Source organism: Furipterus horrens, unplaced genomic scaffold, assembly GCF_987537825.1.
Source record: "Furipterus horrens unplaced genomic scaffold, mFurHor1.1.pri manual_scaffold_11, whole genome shotgun sequence".
Lineage (NCBI taxonomy): Eukaryota > Metazoa > Chordata > Mammalia > Chiroptera > Furipteridae > Furipterus > Furipterus horrens.
In genome coordinates, this window is record NW_028327181.1 from 79,411,566 (window position 1) to 79,438,941 (window position 27,376).

General features: G+C 51.8%; 3 protein-coding genes across 3 annotated transcripts; all 3 read right to left on the reverse strand.

Moving 5' to 3' along the window:
• Positions 1 to 983: 983 nt before the first annotated feature.
• KRT32 (keratin 32) lies at positions 984 to 7,434 on the reverse strand. Its single transcript, XM_090292096.1, has 7 exons — positions 6,967 to 7,434; positions 6,226 to 6,308; positions 5,910 to 6,066; positions 4,521 to 4,682; positions 4,315 to 4,440; positions 3,372 to 3,592; positions 984 to 1,413 (listed from the first exon to the last, which is right to left on the reverse strand). Exons 1-7 carry the CDS (start codon positions 7,432 to 7,434, stop codon positions 1,284 to 1,286), a joined length of 1,347 nt encoding a protein of 448 aa, XP_090148222.1. The 3' UTR covers positions 984 to 1,283.
• Positions 7,435 to 11,295: 3,861 nt separating this feature from the next.
• KRT35 (keratin 35) lies at positions 11,296 to 16,040 on the reverse strand. Its single transcript, XM_090292721.1, has 7 exons — positions 14,697 to 16,040; positions 13,786 to 13,868; positions 13,434 to 13,590; positions 13,183 to 13,344; positions 12,769 to 12,894; positions 12,081 to 12,301; positions 11,296 to 11,793 (listed from the first exon to the last, which is right to left on the reverse strand). Exons 1-7 carry the CDS (start codon positions 15,165 to 15,167, stop codon positions 11,646 to 11,648), a joined length of 1,368 nt encoding a protein of 455 aa, XP_090148847.1. The 5' UTR covers positions 15,168 to 16,040; the 3' UTR covers positions 11,296 to 11,645.
• Positions 16,041 to 23,271: 7,231 nt separating this feature from the next.
• On the reverse strand, positions 23,272 to 26,878 carry KRT36 (keratin 36). The gene is made up of 7 exons (XM_090292092.1): positions 26,382 to 26,878; positions 25,635 to 25,717; positions 25,213 to 25,369; positions 24,500 to 24,661; positions 24,269 to 24,394; positions 23,869 to 24,089; positions 23,272 to 23,514 (listed from the first exon to the last, which is right to left on the reverse strand). Exons 1-7 carry the CDS (start codon positions 26,841 to 26,843, stop codon positions 23,427 to 23,429), a joined length of 1,299 nt encoding a protein of 432 aa, XP_090148218.1. The 5' UTR covers positions 26,844 to 26,878; the 3' UTR covers positions 23,272 to 23,426.
• Positions 26,879 to 27,376: the final 498 nt, after the last annotated feature.

A 27,376-nucleotide genomic window follows, 5' to 3' on the forward strand; every position in this document is an offset into this window, starting at 1 on the left:
GAAGAAGCCTGGCAGTGTAGCAGAGTGGTTAGAATAACGCGACAGTGGAAGCAGCTGGACCTGGGTCCAAATCCTTGTCCTTGCATGTTACTTTGGGCAACTGACTAAACCAGTCTCTGAACCTCAGTCACCCGTCTCTCAGGTGGGCACAATTCCTACCTTACCAGGTGGTCATACAACCTGCACAAGTTAATGTATGTAGTGTGCTCAATGCATCACAAGTGCTCAGTGAGTGGTAGAAATGATTATTGTTATCATTTTATTATTAGGCCCTTATTGAGGAAGGAGTGGGGCCCTACACACACTGGCTTTTTCTCCCTCTCTAATAAGGAATGTCTGGAGGGTGGGGATCACTTGCATTTGTGTGATTCCCTTGCACCCAGCTGTAGTTTGCAAATAGTGAGGACTTACTATATGAACTGGTTGAGCATCTCTGGAGCCTAAAGGCCTATATTGAGTCCTGGGTCCACCAATTACTGACTGTGTGAATTTAGGAAATTTTCTTAACCTCTCTGGGTCTCAGTTTCCTCATTTGTAAAGTGAATAAAATAATGGACTGTTGCAAGGATTAAACATGGCATTAACAAGGTGTCTGGGGTACCATCACGTGGGCTAACCAGCCATGATGTAGAGCCTACACCTCCCAAGCAATCATTGAGGATATTATGAATGAATGATCCCTTTGTACCAGCTGCAGTCAGGTTTAGGGGTGGGGCTATCACGTAATATTCTCATTTACAGTTGCTAGGCCTGGGTTCCCGGCATAATTATCTCCGTCCTCTTTTTCTGTCTTTATTACTTGGCTCTGAACCAATTACCTGGTTTCTGGCCTGTGGGTCTCTTTGGCAAATGCCTCTCAAGCCTCTATGGAGGCAGAGGACATTAAAACAGATATACAACTTGGCCACATTCCTCTTGATGCCAACTGAGTGGTAGTACTGGCTGACAGATATAGCATTGTAAATGACAAATAGAGAAAGATGTTTGCAGGGCCATTGATTGAGGCTTTATTTGCCAGTCGACTACAAACACATGCTCTTGAGGCAACAGAGAACCAGAAACATCAGCAAAGACAATTAGCTCATGGAAATGAGAGGGGCTGTTTCTAAGCAATGGTGGGCCAGGGCATCCCCTGCAGTATCAGAGGGCCTCGCGGACAGACGGCCCACCTGGCGCTGCTCACAGTCTTCCTTGCTGGCCGCTGAATCGAGGTCAAGCTCAACCTGAGGAGGCACCAGCTTCCCAGCTCTGGTCCCTGCAGCATTCACCAACACTGAGAGACTTCAATAGTGGCCTGGGGGACAGGGCACGCAAGGCACACAAATGGTGTGAGGCACACAGACAGTGCGGGGCACAGCAGGGGAGGGTGCACAGGGGGGACACGAGGGCGTGGAGCACGGGTTACTGGGCAACCTGTGGAAGAAAGGCACGTGAAGGGATTAAAGAAGCCGCATGGGCAACATGTTCAGCGAATTCTGCCCCCAACGCCTCCCAAATTCACCCACTGCTCACCTCCCCCACTCACTTCTCTAGGCCCAATCATCATCATCTTCACCTGTGTGACCCTAGTGGCTGGCTGACTGGTCTCCCAACCCCACTCCTGCCCCTCCTAGCCATCACCAACTTGATGGCCAGAGTGAGCTTCTGCAAATATACATCTAATCATCTCCCTCCTCTGCCTAAGAACTTCCGTGGCTGCCATTTGTACTCAGGACAAAGAGCAGCTTCCTTCACCTCAACTATCACATCCTCCTTGAAGCCCCCCTGGATTGGTCTGTGTCAAATCCCCCTGTGGTACATGTAGTTCCTTCCAGAGTGATTTGTGATTATTCTGATCTCTTTCTCCACTGGGCAGTGAGATCAGCAGCCATGGATGCATGACCACCTGCACACCTGGCCTAGAGCAGGCACTTAATAAGAATGTACTGAAAAAGATGAATTAACAAATTAATATAGAAGAAAAAAGGATGATCTCAGAGACTGACAGGTGTGGGCTCAAAACCAGATACAACACACTGGATACTGGATGGACACCAAGTAGCCCAGAGACTACAGGCAGCCCAGGACCACATCCAGCTTGAAATGTGTCTCATTTGACTGGCACTATATACATTTTTTGTTGTTGTTAAAGATATTTAAACTTCAAAAGAATTTAACATTTAAAGAAGCCCAGACTCCCAGATTCTCTTGAACAACCAGAAGAGCCAGCAATACTGTTGCTGTCCTGTGATAGAAATAGCCCTGGGGGCCGGCACCACCCTCACTGGACAAGGTCTAGCTCCCTGGTCCTCCACTGTTTTCCGTGACCCATGTCACTCGTGTGCTGACAGCCTAGTCCTTGAAAACCAATTACAACTCTTGCCTGGAGGACAAGATTCTACACGGCAGAGAAGCATGGCTGAATGTAGAATAAGAAACTACCTCTGAGAGTAATCAGCCCACACAGGTGTCCACAGCCCAGAGGTGTCCTGCGCACCGACGACAACCAAGTCCTGCTGATTCTACCGGCACAGTGGCTGGGGGCTGATGCCTCCACTCACCTGATTCAGACCCTCCCTGCTGCTTGTTCTGTAGACCATGGCCAAGGCCTCCTGAACAGTGTCCCTGCCGGTCTCTCCTCCCTCCACTCAACCCTTCTGACCACCATCTGTGTCATCCTCCTGAGGAGCAGCTTTGAGCTCTCATTGACTAGGGTAAAGAAATGTCTACTGAGCATCAACTATGTTCCAGGTGCAGGGGATAAAAATATTTTATATTGTCTCTGAGCTCCAGGTATTTATTTACCCTCCAGTGGAGGAGATCGGCAGTGAAGCAAATTCTATCATTTCCTCCTCAAAAAAAAAAAAGAAAGAAAAGAGAAGCAAGCCCTCCCAATTACCTATAAAATAAAGCCCTCCCTTCCAGCATGACCTTCATGGTTTCCCATGATTAAGCCCCAACTCTGGCCTTTCCTGTCGTCTTCCCCACCCCACATCATCACATAAAGCTGCTTAAATGTCCTCCCAAAGTACTGACAACATTTCCCCCAGTATGGTCTTCAGTTGCCTGTCTGCCTGCCTCCCTAGGGAGATGGAAACAACTTGAAAGCAGATGCCTTATCATCATCCATCTCGGTTCTTCCCTGGTGCCTGGCACATGCTGGGCACTTGGAAGGAGTTTGTTGACTTTGAATGGAACAGAATGATCTCTAATGGGCCAGGTTTAGGGATGGCAGCATGAATACCTGCCTGGCTTTCTTCAGATCTTATCAGCTTCCTAATCGCTTCTTAATTATGCCAGAGTTCTACCTTATGGGTAGATCCAGCTGCTTCCTATGGCTTCCCTAACCCTCCCACCCACCTCCCTGTACAGCCTCAGCTAGGTCCACATACTTGCAGTCCTCGCTCTCCAGCAGGCCCCGGTATGTGGCGATCTCACCCTCCAGCCGGGCCCGGACATCCAGCAGCACCTGGTACTCCTGGTTCTGCCGCTCCAGGTCACAGCGGATCTCTGCCAGCTGGGCCTCCACGTTGGTGATCATGCACTGTAACTGGGCCAGCTGGGAGCTGTAGCGGGCCTCGGTCTCCGCCAGCGTGTTCTCCAGAGAGTCCCTCTAAAGCAAACGGACAGACTGTGAGGAACAGATCTAATTTTCATGGCCTGATTCAGAAAGAATCAAAAAGAGCCCAATCTCTCTTTGGGATTGGGCATGACCTCTCCCTACGTAAGTCACTGTGATGACTAAAGTTCAGAAAGGTCAAATGACTTATTCAAGGTTCAGCAGCTGGGAAGTGACAGACCAGGGTTTGAACACCGCTCCATGTGATCTAAATCCCTTATTCCTGCTCCAACCTTAGCCTGGCTTCAGGCTTTGGATCTAAGGTTCACCAGGCTCCTTCCCTACAGGATTATTTAGAACAGTGGTCTTTAGCCCTGGCTGCATGTTAGCATCATATAGGAGCCTTTAAAGAAACACCCAGGCCCAGGTCCCACCTACAGAGACTCTGATTTCATTCTTCTGAGGAGGACCCTGGGCATGGGGTCTTTTAAATCTCCACAGGGTACAGAAGCATGGGTTTGGAAGGGCAGGCTAAGTAGAGAACAAGCATTCCTGGGGACTTGTGTTTGACAGTGGCCACCCAACCCAGATTAGATTTGATATGCCCATTTTATCTCTAAGCTGGATCTTAAGAGAAACCTCCCTCCAGAAGAGGTCAGGTGGGTAAGCATCTTGGTGGCTAAATCTGGGTCTCCTTCTTCCTGGATGCCTGTGCTGATGCTCAGTGCCACCTGGGAGCCAGAGCTGGAGAAGAGGTGCCCACCCAGTGCACTAACCAGGCTGTGCTGGGCCCGAAGCTCAATCTCCAACGTGTTGACTGTTCGTCTCAGATCAATGATGTCTGACTGGTAGGTCTGAAGCTGCTCAGAGCTCGTAGCCACCTGCTGGTTAAGCTCCTCCATCTGCAATGGGAGAGACAGGAGAAGCTGGGGGTGGCTTCTCGGGAATGCTGGGGAGGCCAGCCCACCCGCGAGAGGCCCACCTGCATGGTGAACCATTCCTCCACGTCCCTGCGGTTGGTCTCCACCACCGTCTCGTACTGACACCGCATCTCTTCCAGCATCCTGTTCAGATCCACGGGCGGCGCAGCGTCCACTTCGATGTTAAGGCGGTCCCCAAGCTGGCATCGGAGGGTATTGACTTCCTGAAAAGGAACAAGAGCCCCAGGCAAGAGTGAAGTTGCTCGATCTGGGCTCACCTCCCCAGGTGAAAAGGTAGAGCAAAAGATGCTAAAGAGCTCTACATTAAAAGGGGCCTTTGAGGACTGTTGTACCCCGATGGCCTTCCAGCTCCAACTGGACACCCTCATCATGGGAGAGGCACTCCAGGTGAACACTTCCTGTCACTTTGGCAGAAGCCAAGAGCAGCATCGGGATTTGTTTGATCCATTTGAGCTAAAATGGGAACCCAAGGCCCTGAATCCCTGTCCAGCCTTCCCCCCTGTGTTCTTCTGGGAAGTGGGCAGCAGAAGCCTGGCCTCACTTGGTTCAAGGCCAAGTTAGAGCAGGCACCTCTTCAGGCTTGGCTGTCAAAAAGAAAGAGTTGTCACTGAGGCTCTGGAGGATGCAATAAGCCTCATTAGTGGCTTCTTGGTTCAGGTCCCAGTTCTCTGATTAGATGGGATGAGTCAGGTACCTTAGGGCACTTGGCAAATATGTGGTGACTGTTACTTTACACTTAAGCCTAAAGAAACCCAGCCAGGATTCAGAGACACTTGTTTTTTCAAATCCCAAGTCAAGAGGTTGAGAATCAACCAGGGAAGGAGGAAGAAGAGACCAGCACTCAGGTGGGCATTGCAGCACAGAGGTGCCCAAGGTGGAGGGAATTTCCCTCCAAGGGCCTGCAGAAAAAGTCAGAAAGTGAAGGATTGACCTAAGGCTTTTGAACTAAGGATATCATATGCAAATAGAAGAGACAGGGAGATAAGGATACGGACAGGAAAAAGAAGGAAACCACTGCAGTTCAACCCTTCCCTAGAAGACATGGGGTCACACCAGCAGGCCAGCCTAGAGAGATGGACCGGTTTGAGCTCCACTCTCCCGCTGAAACTCAGCTCTCATGAGAAAAACAAATGCAGTGGAAAAGCCTCAGGCAGTCATGCAAGTCCAGGAAATGCAGAGAGAGGATTGCTGGCATTTCTGAGCACTGAGCAAGGGACATTTAATTCTCATTTAATTCTCACAGCAGCCCTTTCTGATAGTGTTGTCCCCATTTTGCAGATGAAGAAGCTCAGAGAGGTTGAATAAATTGGGCAAAATCACAGAAACAATATGTGGCCCTGGAACTTGAGCCCACATCTATGCAACCCAAAGCCCCACATTCTTTCCACATTCTACTTTCCAGGGCCACCTCAGCCCGACTCAGGGCTCACCTCCTCGTGGTTCTTCTTGAGGCAGAGCAGCTCCTCCTTCAGAGACTCCACCTGGGCCTCCAGGTCGGCCTTGCACAGGGTCAGCTCGTCCAGCACCCTGCGCAGGCTGTTGGTGTCGCCCTCCACCAGCTGCCGCAGGGCCAGCTCCGTCTCGTACCTGCACGAGGACAGGGTCAGCAACGAGGGGTGAAACTGAATACAGAACTCAGGGAAGACCTTGAATGGCTGGCACTCTTCCAACTCTGTGAAATTAATGGGAAGCTGCCTGAAGCCAACGCAGGGAGAAAGGGCACCCCCGTCCCCTGGCCAGACTTACTTGGTCCTGAAATCATCAGCAGCCAGCTTGGCGTTGTCAATGTGCACGATCATCCTGGCGTTCTCTGCCTTGGTGCACAGGACCTGGCGGCCGGAGCACACAGAGGGGGTCAGTGCAGGACAAGAAGAATAAAGAACCCGAGTGAGGAGAAAGTGGTAGCTGGTGGGACTTGGCAATCTTGTGTCCATCCCTGCAGAAGCCTCTTCACCCAGGCACGCTGGGGGATACTTAGTGAACTGCTAGTCCTTAGAGACATGGATTTATTTTTTAAGCACTTGAGTCTTCACAAATTCAAATGCCCCATTTTGGATTCAATGAGCAATATGGAAGGAAAGAATCTCATTAAGTCTGAAGTCATTCATGTAAGGATCATTAATAAATGCTAACATTTACTGAAAATGCCCCGTGTTTCAGGGGCTGTGCTAAGCACCTTATCTGCATCGATTTATGGAATCCTCTTGGCAGCCCCTTTTAGGTAAAAACCATTATTATTCCGATTCCACAGATGAGGAAACTAAGCCTAGGGAAGGGGAGGAACCTCCCAAAGTAATGCAATGTATCAGTGGTAGAACTGCCTCTTCCCACATTAAGGGCCCTGTCCGCATGCTCACATTATGAGATAATTCTATGCCCCAGGGAAATCTCTTTTCCATGGATGTAGCTACGTAAATTGTGAGATTCGAATCTGGGGCAGCAGCCATTCCAGCCACCTTCCCAGTGAGACTGTTCACTCGCCCTCACCTTCTGCTGGAGCTCCTCAATGGTCCTGAAATAAGACTGGTAGTCAGGACACATGATAGGCACTTGAGACTGGCAGGCCTCTTGGATCTTGCACTCCAGCTCCGCGTTCTCCCGCTCCAGCTGCCGCACCTTCTCCAGGTAGTTGGCCAGGCGGTCGTTCAGGAACTGCATGGTCGCCTTCTCATGGCCATTGAAGGTCCCTTCGCAGTACCAGCTGCAGGTACCTATGGAGCCGGAGATGCCACCAGTTGGCCGGCAGCTGCTGGGTCGGCAGGAACTGGATACGTAGGTCTTAGGGAAGCAGCTGGCCGGCCGGTGGGTGGTGGGCATGCAGACGGAAGGCACGCAGGGCGTGGGCTGGCAGACGTAACTCTGGCACAGCTCTGGCCGGCAGCTCATGCTGCTGGAGCAGACAGAGGAGGGCCGGGGGCCACTCTTGATAGAGGCAGGTGAGCAGTTGGATGTCATGTTGGAGAGGCCCTTTCTCCTCAGCTGTAGCTGCCTGGATCACCAACACCTACAGACCCCATCCTGCTCAGGACCTTTTATACCCTTGGAGTGAGGGGGTTCACACCAGAAAGTCATCATGGGGGGAGGGGGTGTTGATGTTTACACTCAGCCTCAGAGGAAGCTGCCAATTAATTTGTAATTTAGTGTCCAATAAGGAGTTCCTTTCCTCATAAAAGAGGCCAAGCTTGTCATTTGGCCAAAGCAGGACTCTGGGCCCCTGTCATTGATCACCAGGAGAAAGCTTCTGGACACATCTTCAAAGGCTCGACTTAATGCCTGGGCCCTCATTACGAGGGCGGAGCTGCCAGGAGACCACGGCGGCTGGGCCCCGTGCCACCAGTGGCCTTGCCCGCTGCGCCCCCGCAGCTCTGGCCCTGAGAAAGGCCACAGGGCAGTGGGGCAGCAGCGGCTCCTTTGAATGAGAGCGTTCCCTGTAGGGAGAAGCCTGGCCCCTAGAGGAGGAAGTGTGTGGGTGACAGAGCTGCACTAACACTGGCAAGGGTAGGAATCCCGGGGGGGAAAGGAAGGAGCCTCTGAGACTTCTAAACATGAACCATCTTCCTGCGCAGGGGAAGACATAATAGCTGGACACTGTTGAGAAAGAAAGACGAGAGGACCCCACTTGTGGAGAAAATGTTTGATGTCATGAACATTGCTCTACCTTGACCGTCTCTGGATCCTCCCCTTCATTTCTCACTGCTCCACAGACAGAGCTGTCAAGTTCAATCATTGTGTGTGGAGACTGAGGTTGGACAGGCTGAAACAGGCTCTACTTTCACTTTCTGCACTGGCGGACAGGGAGGGCTCACTTCAGGACCTCAGAGAAGGGAGGCAGTGTGAATCAGCTCCCTTGAAAAGTGACACTTTGCAGCCCTGGGATGAGCTAAGCCAGGAGATCAAGAGCAGGTATCTCCAATTATAGAAGCCTGGGCATTCCTTAAGGAAGCAAGAGACAAGACCAGCGGTTTGCAGTCCTTGCCTGCAGTACTTACCAGCTCACACACTTCATGTTTAATGTGTGTGTTAAGACAGAAGCGTCTTATTTATTAATCTTCTCACCATAATAGTGGAATATAAAAGCACTTGTGTTATTTTTCATATACTGTTTCTATTGCTTCAGAAAAGTCATGATAGAGATTCTACCTTCTACCTTGCTGTGTGACCTTAGGAAAGTCACTCTACCTCTCTGGGCCTCATGCAAATTGAAAAGGTTAGCTTAAACTATCTCTCAGTTTCATTTTCAGTCCCTTTGTCTGGATTAACCATTTAGAGAAGAGCATGGAATCAGATGGGAAGAGGTGTGAAGGCAGTCCCAGCTACACGGAATGAGTGAGACTCATTGGACCTGACTTCAAAATCATAACCAATACATATTGAATATATACAGGTGACAGACACTATGCTGGGTGCTTTCCATTAATTTCCCTATTTAATCCTCACTTAAAGAAACTATAAGGTAATTAGTATTACCATAAGGTGTGGCAATGGTTCTCCAAGTGTGGTCTCCAGACCAGCAGCATCAACATCACTCAGGAACATGTTAGAAATGCAATCTCTCAAGTTCACCCCAACTAACTGAGGCAGAAACCCTGAGGGTGAAGCCCAGCCACCTGTGTCTAACAGGTCCTTCAAGCGGGTTTGAGAACAGCTGACGTATAAGAACATACATGTCATACCAGCCACCAGAATTCCTCTTGCAGGAAAAAAAAAAAAATCTCTACTTGGAAAAATACATTAAGAAGTTTTGAGGGTAAAAGGTAGGCCCCCAAGTGCCTTGATGTTGGCTGGCAAGGCATGAGAGGAAGAGAGAGGAGGAGAGTTTGAAGTTTCCAGGACAATCATGGCGGGAAGGGGTGAGAGGAGAGGGGGGCAGGAGCTGGGAGGAGAGGCACCAGGAAGGTGCTAAGAGGCTGTGCACTGTGACACAGTCCCACCTCACGGTCCCCTGGCAGCAAAGTCCACGATGCTCACATGCAAGAAAGGAGAGCAGAGTGTTCAAAGTCGCAGCAGACCAGGATTCTGGCCGACATGCCAGACCTGGGTACATTTCACAAGTGAGGAAGCAGGCCGGGGAAAGGTAACTCCAGGGCAAGAGGGTACACCATCGGTTTTCAAACCCAAATCTATCTGAATCCAAAGACTTTCCACTGACTGTGGCTTTTCCCACTCACTTTGCTCCAGGTCAGAATGACTAATAAGTCATAAAATTACTTATTCACTTCGGCTGGCCTGGTTTACCCAGCCTTGCTGCTTGGAAGGAGACCTCCAGAATGAAACCTTAGGCAGGGAAAAGATGGATGCCTACCATCAGAGCAATCCAGGCATACAGCAAGAGTAGAGATGCTCTGCCTATGCTTGGTGTAGCCTTAGGGACTTTACAGCCCAGTAAAGGTCGTGTTCTCTTCTACTAGTGATAAAACTGACACCTACCGCCTCCTAAAACTCTCAGGGACAGTAGGTGGAGCCAAGATTTGAACTCAGGTCTGGCTGATTCATGTTTGGGGCCCATGTTCATCATTCTAATGCCACAGCCCCCTTTAGCTAGCCTCCCCCGACCACTGAGTTAGGAAGGAAAAGAAGCAGACAGTGGGCTCCTTCCTGTCCCATCCCAAGGCCTCCCTCTGATGAGGGTCAATCCTGCCCCTGGCACCTAACACCCTGACTGGCCCAGGAAGGTGCTCAGTAAGGGCTTGTTGAATGAACTGAATGATCCTGAGACCATCACCCTCTTTGGGTGGCCGAGCCTCAGCTAAACCAGCCAAGTTGTTCCCAGAAGCCCAAGGCTATGGTGATGCAGAATGACAGGAATGGGGAAGCTGGGAGAAACCAAAGCCCCAGACCTCCCTTTGCAGGGGATTGGAAAGAGCTGAATCAGGGTGAAATACACTGGGCACCCCTAAGAGGTGGAGGTCTCAGGGTTACCTTAGCCAGCACCTTCCCCACCCTGTTTTCCACCTTGGATGTTGTTGTAACTCTCTTCACACCACTGAAACTCCTTAGCACGAGTTCTGGCACCTTATGAAGCTTACATGGCCACTCGGGACAACCTGCGTTCCTTTCAGTCTCAGCAAGTTTTACGTTCATCCTTCTGCATTTCCCATTGGGAATGATGGAACCTGGTATTTGCCATTCATTGTCTGTTAGGCGAGGACATCCTGGACACAAGTGAAAGCCTTTGGGTCAAGATATAGGGGAGCCCCCACATTTATGCTGAAATGCTGTGGTACCCAAAAGTACTTGTGCCTTATCAAATGTCAAGGGCATGCAAGTCCGTGAGGAGCCTCTTAAGGACAAGAATCTGAATTGTGAGTGGAAGTCACAATGGCCGGCTCACTCTCATATCTCCTGCTTTGGGGGGAGTGTGGGTTTTCAGGGGGTTGCTGAACGGGAGGCTGTGTGACAAGGGCTGCAGTGGAAGAGTGAGGCTGATGTATACACACCCCTAAGAGTGCCCTCCCTGGTGGGGGACTTCATATGGCCGCTCTTGGAGAACCACAGACTAGAGCTAATAAAGTGGCCTAAAGATGCTTCCCATTGTACTGGTCCCAGGTTTATCCATCCTCCTCTGGGATCCTAGGATGACCGTGTATATTAAATAGTAGGAGGGGTCTGGTAACATCTGTCACCACACCAGACTCTTGGAGAGAGATCTTCATCAGGAAAACTTAGCAAAACCCCACTGTAGACCTCTACCCCCGAAAAGGGGCACAAGAACCCTGTCTTCCCCAGCATCATACAGGTCAAACATCCCCCACTCATCTGCCCAAGAGTCACCCCCCTTCACCCAGCAGAGACACGAGCCAGCAATCCAGAATGGTGCTACTTAGGCATCGAGAGCCAGAGCAATGGCACTTTATTGTTCCAAAACCCTCTATTGCATTTCAGAACCCCCTGAAACAGCACCCAGAAGGAAATCTTGACCCAAGAGGCAGCCTGAGAACAGAGGCCCCAGCACCCTTTGAAATGATGAGGAGTTGACACCTTTGGGAGCAGCCAGCCTTAGTGACAGGCTTTGAGGAAATTTAGAGTGTATGTTTGCAGTGAGACCGCTCAGGGCCAGGCCCTGGGCTCTGCATGAAGGGAAGGGATGGGGCTCTAGGGTTAGGGTTGAGTGGTGGCCAAGTCCAAGTCCTGGAGACAATGGCCCTGACTTTCTGGGCCGGTCACCCTCAGAACCGGCCTCCTGGGCAGGGCACACACATGGGGTGGGGGCTGCAGGTGGGGCGTGCTGCGCCAGAACCACAGGAGGCTGCAGGAAGACAGGGGAGGCATGACTTGGAGGGTGAGAGGTCAGGAGCACATGGGTTGCAGGGAAGCCTAAGGGAAAGAAAAACATCAGATTAGTACAATCTTCCAGTTGCTGTTTTAAATAACTCAGATCACCTTAAAAATCACTTAGTTCTGCCCCCCGCATTTCACCAATAGGAAAACAGAGGCTCAGGGAGAAAAGGAACTTGCCAGGTTTCTGTGATGAATTTGTAATAAGAACAGAACTAAAAGCCAGGGCTCCTGAGTCTGAATGCTGGGCTCTTCCCAGGCTCCATGCTGTCTCCCAGAACTTTGTCGATTGCACCCAGGAGATGAGAGAGTGCAGTGAGACTCACTTGCAGTCCTCGCTCTCCAACAGGCCCCGGTATGTGGAGATCTCGCCCTCCAGCCGGGCCCGGACATCCAGCAGCACCTGATACTCCTGGTTCTGCCGCTCCAGGTCAGCCCGGATCTCAGCCAGCTGGGTCTCCATGTTGGTGATCATGCACTGTATCTGGGCTAGCTGGGAGCTATAGCGGGCCTCGGTCTCCGCCAGGGTGGATTCCAAAGCATCTCTCTGTGAGAGAAGGGAGGTTGGAGATCGGAGAAGGAGGATGCACCTAATCCATCTGAGTCTCCATGTAGCCTCAGAATCCAAGAACAGCTCAGAGAATCACTTTGAGCCAGAATGAACCACAATCAGACATCTCACTTGAGATGAGCCAATTAGCCTCTGTAGTCATCTTGGTCTAGAGAGTGTAAATCTATAAATTATATCTCTGAATAACTGACAAATACTCAGAAAGAATCTGCTTCCACAAACACAGGAGCTGCTGCCTGAATAGGTCAGTTACTACAGGCCTCCTGTCTTGCACCACTGGGACATCCGTGAATGGGGGCTTGACCCTAGTTCCACCTTCCCTGCACAGAAAATCTCTGGTGCTCAAGAACTTGAACCACCAGGACCTGCCTGTGTGGTCAGAGCATGACAGTCAGGGATTTTGTGTGCAGTGAGGCTGGGTCCCCAGCAGCCTCAGGACTCACCATGCTCTGCTGGGCCTGCAGCTCGATTTCCAGGGCGTTGACTGTGCGTCTCAGCTCAATGATCTCCGCCTGGCACGTCTGCAGCTGCTCTGAACTGGACACCACCTGCTGGTTCAGCTCCTCGGTCTGAAACGTACATAGCCAGGACCTGGTCAGGACCACTGAGGACACAGCTTCCGAGGTCTACAGAGGCCACTTAGAATCATGAGCTCAGAAGGACCTTCCAGATCACCCAGCCCAAACCGTTCATTTTATACTTGACAACAATTTTGCTTAGAGAACAGCACCCTGCCCAAGACACATGGTGAAGTCAAAACAGAGCTGGGACTCAAATACAAGTTTCTTGATCCCCCAGGTCACTTCTGCGTGACCCACAGTGTGTCTCTGTTGCACTGACTGTTTCCAGTTACCTACCTGCGTGTTGAACCAGTCTTCAGCGTCCCGGCGGTTATTCTCCACCAGGGTCTCGTACTGGCACCTCATCTCATCTAGCACGCGATTGAGGTCAACAGGTGGAGCAGCGTCCACCTCAACGTTGAGCCGGTCGCCCAGCTGGCAGCGCAGTGAGTTCACCTCCTGTGGCATAGACCAGGGTCAGCACCGACTTTCCCAGCTGGCTGCCTCACTCACCGCCTCCCCATGCTCACCTCCTTCCCCATACTTACCTCCTCGTGGTTCTTCTTGAGGCAGAGCAGCTCCTCCTTCAGCGACTCCACCTGGGACTCCAGGTCGGCCTTGCACAGGGTCAGATCATCCAGGATCCTGCGCAGGCTGTTCATGTCCGACTCCACCAGCTGCTTCATGGATACCTCCATCTCATACCTGGGGGGCACATAAAGGGCACTTGAAGCTGCATTTTCTTTTTATATCTAAGTCAGACGTCCCCCTAGACTAGCATGGTGCTGGTGTCCACCTTGATGCCTTGGACTTACTGAGGCCAAAACTCTGAGTCTAGACACCAATGTCTGGTACTGCGGTACTGCCAGACCCCAACCAAGAGGCAAACAGGACACTCACTTGGTCCTGAAATCATCCGCGGCCAGCTTGGCATTGTCGATCTGCACCACCAGCCTGGCGTTCTCTGCCTTGGTGCACAGGGTCTGGGGGGAAAAGTGACTTCAGTGAAATGAAGGACATTCTGAGGGCTGGGGAGCCCCCATAGCTGAATGCACTGCCTTTGGAGAAAGGGCAGCACCCATCCCTGGTCTCCCAGCAGCTGGGGCTCCATGGCCTTCATGGACATGCTGCTATGGTCCCTTGCATTGCATTTGTGACCTGAAACCTGAAATAGAGAGGGAGGTGTGGAAATGCTACAGGGAAGACCTGGCATGGTGGCTTTTCTTGTCTTCCTATCACCCAGGCTACTAGGGTCTCTGGGCAGGGTATTACCACCAGCATACTCTGTGGTTCCTTGGTCATAAATGGCCCTTCTCAGTAGGCACCTGTGACTTTTAGGGGGTGGGGGCTGGGCAAGAAGGAAACTTCTGATAGGTTTTCCCTTTCCTGGACTACTTAGAGGAAACCTGACCTGCACCAAACACATCACATTCAATCCCCTTACCTTGAAGGAAATAGAGGAGGAGGAGGAGGGAGTGGGTGGAGAAGAGTCGGGCTATGGTACCAAAGGACACAACCAATTAATTCATAGAGCCTATGCTCAAGCTCTGGCTCCACAAACTGCCAGCTGGATCATTTTGAATAAGTTACTTAACCAGCCTGAGCCTTGGTGTTCTCATCTGTTAAATGGGCCGGTGAAGCCTCCCTCATAAGATTACTGGGAGGAGCAAATGAGGCCACAGGGTGAACATGCCCTGTGACCTCTGAAGTGCCCCACGGGAGCAGGGTCACCACCACAGATGTTCTGGCTTCCAGTACAGAGCTGGTGGCATCAGCCCCCCAAGCAGCCAATGTCACTCTAAATCTCTTACCTTCTTCTGGAGCTCCTCAATGGTCTGGAAGTAGGACTGGTAGTCAGGGCACAGGTAGGGCACCTGGCGCTCACACCACTCGTGGATGCGGCTCTCCAGGCTGGCGTTCTCCTGCTCCAGCTGCCGCACCTTCTCCAGGTAGCTGGCCAGGCGGTCGTTCAGGAACTGCATGGTCTCCTTCTCACTGCCAGTGAGGATGCCCTCCCCAAACCAGCCCCCGTTTACACTGTAGCTGGTGGCAAAGCCTCCAGACGGGATGCCGAGAGCAGGGAGGCAGCTGGAGGCCCTGCAGCTGCTCCTGCCCAGCCCCACTGAGCACGAAGAGAAACTCCGGGCCCCACGGGAGAGGCTCGGGAGCTTGCAGGAGCTGCTGGAGTACATGGTGGACACGCGAGTGGAGCCCCCACGGGCCCCTCCCAGGCCCTTGAGAGACCCTGAAGAAAAGCTGGCCTTGAGGCATTTGGAAGCCATGACCTCAGCAGCCAGGACACAAGTGACAGACGGTCAAGGCTGGATACCCCCCGATGCAGAGATGCAGCTCCTCACCCGGGTTTATATCTCTGCCCCAGTGGGCGTTAGCCTTTACAAAACAAAGTGTTTTCTCCTCGTAAAGTTAATACCACTTTCTACCATAAATCCTCATTAACCTGTTATTTAGCTTCCCATGAACATTTTCCGGCCTCATAAAAAAAGGAGCCCCGTTGGACTGGCGGCTCCATTGAGACTCATCTCCCCCACCCCTTTTGCTGGGGAGACAAAGTTTCCGTCAGTTCTTCAAAGGGGCCTGTCATCAGAGCCCAGACCTCAGCCTCCTCACTAGGAGGTGTGGGAGTCCAGCCTCAGCCTGACTTTCTCCAGCATTGTCCCTTTCATGCACCAGAGGGAACAGAGGAGGCCTGTGGGTTGGCTCCCTGGGCATTAGAAGAACAAAGCTGGTTGTTGCAGGAAAGCAGAGCCTCAAGCCCAAAGAGACACAGAAGGTTCTAGAATAGCTCAAGAAACAGGGCTATGGTAACCAAATGTTACAGTTTCCCCAGGATTGTTCTGGTTTTAGTGCTGAAAGCTTCATATCCCTGGAAACCCCTCAGCCCCAGGGAAAAACGGTGCCTTTGGTCATCCTGGACCACAGCAGAGCCTTGATGGACACATCCCCACTCTCCCCTTGCCAGGAGGTCCGTTCTGGTCGTGCAGCCTCAGATCAGCCAAAACAACTAGAGCACAGCTATCTGGGCACTGGCCTGTGGACACCTCCATGGATGGGAAGGTATATCTTCCCAGGCCCCTGGTTGAAAAATGGAGATGCCTTTCCTTGCAGTTGCCTGGGGCCAGGGGGAGTGGTCTTGACTCCCAGGCCCCTCAGAAGGCACAAGGAGCCTGGCCTTCAGAGTTTTATCTCTGCCACAGGAGTTGTCTGGATTAATGTTCAGAAAGCTTGACACGGGTGGGTTGTTTTCCTGGAAAATCCAATCTGCCAAGCAAGTGGGACCTGGAAGAGGCAGAGCAGGGAGCTGAGCAAGATGGAGGTGTTGCTGGGGAGGGGGTCTCATCAGGTAGGCCAAGGAGACTTGCCTTCTGTTCTGGCCTGCAGTCTGGAGTCCCGCTTACTCTTCTAGGGACATGTACTGTTATCTTTTCCATCAGGAGAAGGCCTGTGAGCTGAGCTCCAGCAGCCTTCTAGGCAGGCGCTCAGGGCTTTCCTGTGATGGTCTCACTTAATCCTGTTGTCTTGGGAGCCCGAGCTTATTATCCCCATCTCAAAGCTGAGGAAACCAAGATTCAAGGATGATAAAAGCTTGCTAAAGGGCCATCAACTAGTGACAGGCCGAACCAAGATGCCAACCTGAGTCTAGCCTGGCCCTCTCCACTCCACCACCAGCCTCTACCGTGGCTCCGGAATCCTGTCCTGGGCTGTAGATATGGTCAGGCTCTGTGGCGAAAGGAAAGAACAGAATAGGGTGGTCTCCACAAGGGGATGGCCGGCAGCCTCTGATGTTCTAGGAGAAAAAGCACAGCATCATGGTTACCTGTGAACTCTGTGGGTTCAAATCCCAGCCCCGCCAGGCACTGCATGGCTAAATTTCTCTCTTCTTCTCCTCTTCCTCCTCCTCCTCCTTCTCCTCTATAAACTGGGAAGGAGATGATAGTACCTGCTTCCTAGGACTGCTCTGAGGATTACAGGAGTGCGAAGCCTCTAGAATAGCACCTGTTCATGGTACAAGCTCAGTAAGGGCAGCTGCTATGATTGCTGGTCCCCACACGGGTGATACTAAACAGCTGTCACTGGGGAGTGCGGAGAGCCTCTGAGCACACAGGCCACCATCCCACAAACCAGGTGCATGTGTTTGGGGCCTTCAGATACTGAGCTTCCATGAGTCACCATGCCTTTCCCACATCTGCGGGCCTGGTGGAACCGGCATTCCAGGCCCCCATTGGCTGCCTCAGCCTTTCCTCCCTGGAAATACGTGCCCCAGCGCAAGGATGCAGCTGAGCTGAGAACCTGGCTTCACCTCCTTGGGTGTTTGTGCTTCCCACCTGGGTGAATACAGGGCTCCACCCAAGCCCTGCTAAGCCACAGCCTCCTGGAGGCACCCTGGAGCCCAGATAACCCAGAGCAGTGGAGGTCAGAAAGCCACCTGCTGTTTATACAGCCCCGGGGGTCACGCAGGTTCCCAGGCAGGGCTCCACAGCTGTGCTACCTGGAAGGGATTTCTCTCCCCCACATAGCCCTATTAATCACAAGGCTAATGGCATCAGCTCTGTGCTGAGCTCTCCCCCGGCATTCTCTCATTCGCTCCTTACACCAACCTCATGAGATTGGCATCGCCAACATCCCCATTTAATAGATGAATAAACAGACTTGTGACGTGTGCTTTTCAAGAGGGACAGACAGGGATTGTGTACTGGCATCTTCCACACTTTCTTGGATGATGGACTGACACATAATGGGGTCTGGTCCCTTAACAAGAAACATTGAGTGGTGGGTGATTCTGCCCCCCACCCTTCTTTCTTTCTGTAAGAGGAATCTACATTTTTAAGCCTTAAATGTAAACGTGTTCTGGCTCCAATTTGTCGGCTAACTCTAATCGCCTCAGAACTTATATAAACTCTAGGTGAGTAATTTCCCCAAGTACAGTGCCCACTTGGAATGTGTGTGCTCTGAACTCAGATTAAACTTTTAACCTCACATTTTTCTGGGAGGGATTATTATCCATGTTTTTATTGTTTAAAAAAGGCAATCAGAAACTGAAATATGTCTAGTGCTCTCTCTGTGGTAGAGTTGGTACATGCTCTCATGAGCCTTTCTCTTGTGCTGTACAAGCTCGGGGACTATGAATACACTTGGCCCCCTAAAAAAGGGATGTTGTGCCAGAATTGAAACTATAAGGCACCAACAGTCTTGTCTTTCTGTGACACTTCCAACTGAGTTGTGAACTGTTCATAGGGTTCTGTGTCCTCCCAACTCAACTTAGAAATACTAAGTGTCTTTTTGTGGATGTACACCATATCCCAGTTGCCAAGTGACATACATAACATGTTCATCAGCAGAGCAGGAGGTCTGAGTCCTTGATTTCTGCTGCATTCCTCCACCCTTGGCTTTCATCCACCTCATCTCCTTCTTCCAGCAATTAGGTCAACAGATGCTAGGCTCTCTGAGAGTGTTTGCCAAACCAATCACAGATGCCTAGCTTGAAGATACAACATCTCTTTGCTACCTTAGTCCCTGTACCCATTAATCAGTGGCTCAAACCTTTAACTGAATCTGTTAGCCCTTCAATACAAGGTGTTTTTGTTGTCATTTTATTAGGTTGGCATCAATGGAGAAACAAGTGGACTAGTTTACTCTCCCAGGAGCTTCTGGTTGTTTGTACTTAGTTTGTGTTTAATGACTATGAAGAGGCAGCTGGCTTGGTCTCCTGGGAAGAACCATGGGCTGGGAGTCAAGTAGTGGTTCTGCTGCCAACTCATTGTATAGCCTTGGGCAAGTCAGCATATCAGATGGGGCCTCAGCTTATGCATTTGTAAAATGGAGGTGTTGGATTCTCTGGTCTTCCTGTTGAAACAGTAGTAGTCATATTAGTTTTACTGTAAGGTTTCAAGGGAACACCAAAGCAAGAGGAAAAAATTAGACAACCTTCAAGATAGCAAGTTACTGCTTTTAATACATTTTGGTGCGAATCCACTGTAAACACCGTGATGCTACTTTTGTGTTCTATTTCATCATCTGATGGATATTTTGGATTCTTGGACAAATGAAAAACGCACTGTTCTGGCAGTGGGAGAATAAGAGACACTGTGGTAGCATCATTTTCACCCCAGTGTATGGGGAATTGATTGAATAATTGGTTTCTGGTGTTGACATTCCTCAGCACCCATATGCATGTTTATACTCTCCATGCCTGCCCTGGCTGGTTTGGCTCAGTGGATTGAGCGTCGGCCTGCGAGCTAAGTGTCGCTGGTTCGATCTTCCAGTCAGGGCACATCAGAGAAGGAAAACTCTGACTCCAAAAACCTCCGCTGCCTTGCGGCATACCTCTTCAGGGGAAAGGCTAAGGGAGTAAACCCTGACAGAAAATCCGGAGCCGGAGTCCCTAAGGCGGTTTGACGTTGTAGTCAACACCGGCAACTCCTGCGGCGCACCTGAAGCCAAGCTGTATTGACTCCGTCTTTCCCTTGGATCCTTCAGCTGCAAAGAGAGGGGGGGTCTGCTGCATAGGCAACAGCAGACCCTCCATATCACCCTGCCCAGGCTCTGTAGCTTCAGCTTCAGCTTCACTGGAGAGGACACTCCAGCGTCATCGCAAGATGTCGATTCAACACGGGAGGAGACAGATACCGTGTCACTCCCGAGTCGGACTGCACAGCCATTCTTGGCGGTGCAGATAGACTCTTAAGAAGTTACACCATCGTCTCTCGAGACGGACGGCTGCCGACGACGACGAAACAGACTTGGAATGTTTCAGGAGCCTGCCCCCTGCCCCAGCCCTGCTGTACCCTACCAGCTCCAAACCCTCAGGGCAGAGACTGGTGGTTGATCTGCTGGCCCTCCATTCACTGAGATCCTCAGTTTGTCTTGTGTTTTAGCCCTGTCTTCCCAGGAAGACTGTAAGTTCTGGGGGCCAAGGATTGACCTGGTACTTCTTTTGAAAGTGTCAAGCATAGGGCTGGGCTACTAGATGTCTCTGCATGAGTGAATGATTGAATGAATGAATGAACGTTTTGTTCATGGTGAATTGTACTAAGGAAGAAAAGAAAGGATTTTGGGAGGATGGGAGCATAGAAAAGGAGGGAATGATGAAAGAAGGAGAGAAAATGTGGGTAGAGAACTGAGAGACAAAGATGTTTCCAAAGTCAATGTTATCACTGTTACTCTTACAGATGAGCAAACTGAGACTTAGCGATAAGAGGAGATTAGGCATCTCTGTGTAGGTGAGCAGCACCTGCTCAGACTAACCAGCCCCTGTAGCAGAGAACAAAGTGTTCTCTGGGCCCAAAGCCATTCTGCCCAAAGGGAGACAGGACCATAAGCCAATTCAGTGTGAAAGGTGTGGCTAAAAATTTTTTATACATTTTATAGATAATTTTATAAAACACATAAGTAATATTTTTAAAGCTATGAATTATCCTGTCAATTGTTCTGGTCTATTTTCATTCTTTCTTAGTATTCTTTTTAATCGTCGTCGTCGGCAGCCGTCCGTCTCGAGAGACGATGGTGTAGCTTCTTAAGAGTCTATCTGCACCGCCGAGAATGGCTGTGCAGTCCAACTCGGGAGTGACACGGTATCTGTCTCCTCCCGTGTTGAATCGACATCTTGCGATGACGCTGGAGTGTCCTCTCCAGTGAAGCTGAAGCTACAGAGCCTGGGCAGGGTGATATGGAGGGTCTGCTGTTGCCCATGCAGCAGACCCCCCCTCTCTTCGCAGCTGAAGGGTCCAAGGGAAAGACGGAGTCAATACAGCTTGGGTTCAGGTGCGCCGCAGGAGTTGCCGGTGTTGACTACAACGTCAAACCGCCTTAGGGACTCCGGCTCCGGATTTTCTGTCGGGGTTTACTCCCTTAGCCTTTCCCCTGAAGAGGTATGCCGCAAGGCAGCGGAGGTTTTTTGGAATCAGAGTTTTCCTTCTCTGATGTGCCCTGACTGGAAGATCGAACCAGCGACACTTAGCTCGCAGGCCGACGCTCAATCCACTGAGCCAAACCAGCCAGGGCCTTCTTTTTAATAGAACAAAAACAATTACCTAGAACTCCTTATCAGCAAAAACTAACATTATTGGCAAGTATCCTAATAACTTTCCCTGTAGGTCCTTTGCACTCCACTCAGGTGGGGTCTGTGCTGTCCCCAGAACATTCCACAGATAAAATTATTGGCCATGCTCTCAGATACCTTTTGCCCTCCTTCCTCCTGCTTCTGCCCATCCTTCAAGGTTCCCACCAAGTCTAAATATCGCCTAAGCCTTCCATAGTTGTCCCAGCTCTCAGAGATCTCTGCCCCTCCTGAGAACCTGACAGCCTGCCCACACCCAGACCTGCCATTCCTGGAGCCATGCAGTCATGTGTGGGGTGGTCTCCAAACCTGGACCATCAGCTGCTTGGGAACTGTATACGTTCTCTGCTATTTGGTCAGGTTGCTTCTCCATGCCTGCTTCTCCCTAGTGAGCCCCTGCATTAACATGGGGTTTTCCATGCATGCAGTGTTCAGTGCACATCTGTGGATTGAAGTCTACCACTTGCTGTGTCAATGTCTGGTCCACAAGAGTGTTGGATTATGGTGTGCACACTGGTTAGTGATTCAAACTGGAACTCAGCTGAGGGTGTATGTGAGGGTGAGAGTAGGAAGGGGTTCCTTAACCAACACAGATGCTCTACCCAATTTAATGAAAGACTAGACAAAGCTCCATAAATAAAGCACCTAGGATGCACAGGGTTGTTTGCGTGCATGACGTGAGGTTGTGTATGCACTCTGTAATCTGCAGAGCGTGCGTAACAAGAGAAATGTGCTGTATGGTGTGAGGAGGTGACAGTGTGATTATCTGTCAGGTCACACCCTGTGTGGTCCATCTGCCTGCTCTGAAACAGTCGCCAGGCAGCTTGAGCTGTAGCCACAACAGAAGGCTCAGTCCCCAATCCCTGGCTGTTCCCACGTACCAGCAGACAGAGGTGACGCACTCTGCACGCCCGGCTGCCCATGTCTCATCTCCTGAGCCTCAGAACTTGGGCCCACCTGGGGATGGGGGAGCGGTTCCCACCCTCCACCTGCAGTGCAGGAGCTCTTCCGTTAACCCTAATGCTAATAGCTACTTCTTGGGTGCTGTATACACATTGAGTCTCCTGCAGCCCCATTTCACAGATGAACCAGCCATACCAGAGAGGTCACATCACATGACTGGGTGCCTACTGCCAAACCCAGAGCCAGGCTCAGCACGGGATGCTGCAATCTGCCCATGCGCACCTTCCCCTAAGGTCTGAGATGTGCTTGCTGAACCTCTGGTTGAGCAGCAAATTCCCGGTGACATAAGTCCATGTCTTTTCCATGGAGGTCTTGGGCTCAAGTAAGATTCCAGAGGCAGAGAAGAAGAGACAGATATAGACACAGAGTCAGATACAAAGAGGTGAGAACCTGCATGCTGGGAAGAGCACCAGAGTTCAAGTCTGCACAGCTGATCGGTGGCCTGTTTCTCTCACCACTGTGTGGCCTGGGGCACATCGCTGCCCTCTCTGGGCCTGTGTTCTCAACTGAAGAATGAGGCAGGAGGCAAAGCAGGCATGAGGGCCTCAGACTTTTCACAGGCCTGCTCCTCTGATCAGAGGCACAGGCCTGGCATGGTTAGGCTTAATGCCCAGCTGAACATGGCTCAACCAGTAGAATTGGGCACTCTGAACTCTGCCCCATTGCAGTTCCCTCCCCCCTCGGGTCTGAACACCACCACCCCCCATTTCACTGTCCCCACCATCTTTCACTTCAGCTTTGTACTCACTGTTGGGGATAGGGATTTAGCTCCCACCTTCATCCCCCAGGTCTCCTGGGGTGCTTGGCCCAGGCTGGCAGCCTGGGCTCTCTCTGGCTGGTCCTGGAACCCCCTCTACTGAACTGTCCCCAGTGTCAGGTGTGAGGGTGGGCGAGCTGGGTAAAGAGAGCTGGCCTGGGAGCCTTTGCCCCTTCTGGGGTCACGCCAGGTGGGTGCCCACAGGCAGGGCCAACAAGCCTGTGGGTTATGGCCAGCACCCACCCAGACTGGGTCAGTGTCTGATCTCATGGAGCAGGGCCTGAGGTATCCTCATTACTAAATATTTTCATCACCCTGTCTCTTCCTATCACTCAGAGCCAGAGAAGACAGAGCTGAAACCAAAACCCACAACTTTAGTGCAACCCCTGATCAAACACCCCCAACTCACTCACCATGAGCAAACAGACAGAATGGAGTTTGCTATGCCAGGAGAACACTTTATTGGGTAAATTCCAGGGAAACCTACTTTGCATGCATAAAAGCAATGAAGTTTAGAAACACAATATAAGAAGTATTTTGGTAGAAAAACCTGCTCAGCGGGGAGCCCCTCTAGGGAAGGGTTGTCGTTTAGAGCTGGGAGCCCCAGGGGCATCCTTCCCGTGGGCCAAGGCCTGCCCTGGGGGCATGGGCAGCCAGTGACAGCGGGCAGAACTCCATGTGCTCCCTGGAGGAAATGACTTTCCCATCTCTGATCTTCTCGGTGATGGTGCAAATCTGGGTGCTGACCTAGGGAGCCGGGGTGCAGGACATGCTTGAAGCGTAAGGAACTCTGATGGTAGGCTTGCATTCCGTGGCACAGGGGTGGGCAGGAAGCCTGCGGAAATGAAACCATTTCAGGTCGTGTGTGGTATCAGGGCATTGCACCGCCATCATGTGAAACAGATTGAGGGGGTCAAATGTGAGACAGGTGGGTAACGACAATGAGCAGCTTCAGACTGTGCCTCTGACACCCCCAAAGGGTGCAGGGATGAAGACTAGAAATTACCAGCCAGAACAATGTGTTTGGACTGGCTCATCCCCCTGTGAATGGCCAAAGTCCGGGGCTGGATCAGTCCCACTTCTCCTGTGTAACAGCCACTTGGGGACTGATGCTGCCAGCACAGCACTGATGGTAGGTCCAAATAAACCCTTTCCCCAAGCCTGGCTCCCCAGCACCATGGCCACTCACTTGCAGTCCTCGCTCTCCAGGAGGCGGCGGTAGGTGGCGATCTCCGTTTCCAGCCGGGCCTTGACATCCAGGAGGGCCTGGTACTCGTGGTTCTGCCGCTCCAGGTCGCAGCGGATCTCAGCCAGCTGGGCCTCCACGTTGCTGATCAGGCACTGCATCTGGGCCAGCTGGGAGCTGTAGCGGGCCTCGGTCTCCGCCAGGGTGGATTCCAGGGAGTTCCGCTGCAGAGAGAAAGAGGAAGAGCTGCCAATGGGAGGGAATCCCACCTAGACACCCTCTGCCCTGGGATTCTGTGTGTCACTGTGATCACACCCCATGGGTATCTAAGTGCTGAGGCCAGAGGATCAGGAAGCCTGCCTGCCACAAGCAGTGGCCAGCCACTCAGGCAGGGGCCACTCACCATGCTATGCTGGGCCTGCAGCTCAATCTCCAGGGCGTTGACCGTGCGTCTCAGCTCGATGATCTCCGTCTGGCAGCACTGGAGCTGCTCCGAGCTGGACACCACCTGCTGGTTCAGCTCCTCGGTCTGAGAAGCATGAGAGGGCCCAGAGCACAGTCAGACCAAGTGACACTCCTGTCAGGTGTAACCCCACCCCAGGAGCAGGCGGTCCTGGGCTGCCCCCAGCCCCACCTGGGTGTTAAACCAGGCCTCCACGTCTCTGCGGTTGTTCTCCACCAGGGCCTCATACTGGCATCTCATATCATCCAGGATCTTGTTGAGATCCACTGGGGGGGCGGCATCCACCTCCACATTCAGTCGGTCCCCAAGTTGGCACCGGAGTGTGCTGACTTCCTGCAGAGAGGAGACACGATGGCATACGGTGACGAAAGGGTGCTGGATGGGGGTTTCAACTGAGCTGTATTCGAACCTTCTTCCCTCAGTCGCCAGCTCTGTGCCATTAAACAGGATACTTAACCTCTCTGAACCTCAGTCTCCTCGTGGACGTGTGCTTACCTCCTCAGGGGACTTGGGAGAGTAAATTGAAACGATGCAAGTACCAGGCAAATGGAATTGTTAGCAGGGACTACAGTCCAAATGGAGATTTAGTGTCCTGGGCAGGACTGTGGGATCTGTGTGGCCTTAGGCAAGTGACTTAACCTCTCTGTGCCTCAGTTTTCTCATCTGTAGAATGGAGCTTGTAATTAGTATATCCCATCCTGGGATTATTGTGAGGATGAAATAAAATTAAAATGAAATGTAAAGGGCTTCACATAGTTCCTGGCACACAGGAAGCATAAATAAATGTCAGCTAGAGTTACTGTGGAGGTGGTTGTCACAATTGTTATGCCCAAGACTCCCTGCTGCACGGGGAACATTGGGAGGTCATGTGGCACCAGCCCCACCTCCTCATGGTTCTTCTTGAGGCAGAGCAGCTCCTCCTTCAGGGACTCCACCTGGGCCTCCAGGTCGGCCTTGCACAGGGTCAGCTCGTCCAGGATCCTGCGCAGGCTGTTGGTGTCGGCCTCCACCAGCTGCCGCAAGCCCAGCTCCGTCTCGTACCTGCACACACAGAATCCTGCCAGGTCTGTGGCAAAGGAGCCACACACAGGAAGGGCCCCTGCTCTGTTATCTGACTGATCAGCAGTGGCTGATTTGGGGTTGGCAGCACAGTGGTCCTTTCCCTTGACCCAGAAACAATCCAGAGCCAATGCCGCATGTTCCACCTGCAGCTTCATCAGGCCTCGCTCCCACCTCACCAGCTCCCAAGGGCAGGGGACGGAGGCAAGGGAGCCGCACAGAAACCTCCCCAGCCAGGTCCTCTCACTTGGTCCGAAAGTCATCAGCAGCCAGCTTGGCATTGTCGATTTGCAGGACCAGCCTGGCGTTCTCAGCCTTGGTGCACAGAATCTGGGGAGCAAGGGGCACCCCGTGAGCTGGAGAAGGCCCAGCAGGGTGAGGTGGCTGGGAAGGGGTAGTCCAGCTCACAGAGGTCGTGCCTCTGAGTGCCACCTGTACGTTGAGCCCTGAGCCCTGAGCCCAGTCATGAAGGGAGTGTCAGTCCTAGCGGGGATGTCAGTGGCCATGGGTCCTGACATCTGAAGCTCCCCAAGTGGTACGATGGGAAACGCAAGGGTGACTGGAGAGAACCAGACCAAGCTGGGGTCAGGTCCTGCATCCAGCATGGACAGGCTATGATACTTGGGCAAATTGCTGAACCTCCCTAAAACTCAACTTCCACATCTATTAAATGGGTCCAGTAATGCCCATCTCTCCGAGATGAGGAATAAATAAGCCAAGGAGAGGAGCACATCAGGCACAGTGCTTGTGTCCAGGAGGGGCTTGATGCACGTTATTGACCTTTATATAGCTGAGACAGCAAGGGGAGGGGAGGAATGGCAGGCACCAGGTTACCAGCAGCAGAGAGGTCTGGGGCCCCCAGCACATCAAGACCCCAAAGAGAAAGATATGAAAATTCCCTAAGAGCTATAGTTTTATCTGTAGTACCTTGAAATGAGACAGACCCCTCCAGGGCCTGGGCTGCCTGACTAGAAAGGGGCCAGGTCCCCGTTACCTTTTGCTGGAGCTCCTCGATGGTCTTGAAGTAGGACTGGTAGTCTGGGCAGATGTATGGGATTTGAGACTCGTACCACTCCCGGATGCAACACTCCAGCTCCGAATTCTCCCGCTCCAGCTGCCTCACCTTCTCCAGGTAGTTGGCCAGGCGGTCGTTCAGGAACTGCATGGTCTCCTTCTCGCTGCCATTGAAGGAGCCCTCGCAGAGCCAGGCCCCACTCCCAACAACGGCAGACGAGTGGCACCCAGAAGACAGGTAGGAGCTAGGCAAGCAGCTCCCAAGGCTGGAGAAGCCCATCCTAGTGGAGGAGGAGGCAGACCCCACAGCACCAGCAAGACTGGGAGCCCTGCAGGAACCCACCGAGCGGACAGAGGACACCCGAGAGATGCCAGCTGCCAGGCCACAGAGGCCCCTGACAGACCCAGAAGAGAAGACCGGGGAGCAGATCTGGGTGGCCATGATGCTAGCAGAGGAAGATAGCAGCTTAGCAAGGAGCTGGGGTTCTGTGTTCTCAAGCCTCCCTGGAGTGTTTATATACCCTCTTCGCAGGGTGTTGGCGTGTTACTCTTGAGAAAGCCTATTCCTAGTTTAGAAAGCTAATCTCTTTAGAACGTGATTTTTGCTACTCATCCAGAATCCCCTGGCTTGTAAAAACAAAAGTTGTTCAATTTGGTTTGCTAAGTCAGGGCTCTCGGCTGTTGTCGCTTTGTAACAGAATGTGAATTTTATTGCCTCTTCAAAGACTCTGCCCCAGATCCCATTAATTGGGAGTGGACTTACAAATGACATTTGGTTCCTGCCCTATCTGCGTGTCTTCCCAATCTGTCCATCTGTCACCGTCACCCATTTCCTCCACCCTCATAGCTGCTGACCTGGGCCTGGGCCACTGGGAAGGTGGAAAAGGAGCAGAGAACCTGAAATCCCCAGAGCACCAATTATGTGTATAGTTATTTCATTTACACCTCACAACCGTCCTGGGAAGTGGCCATTAT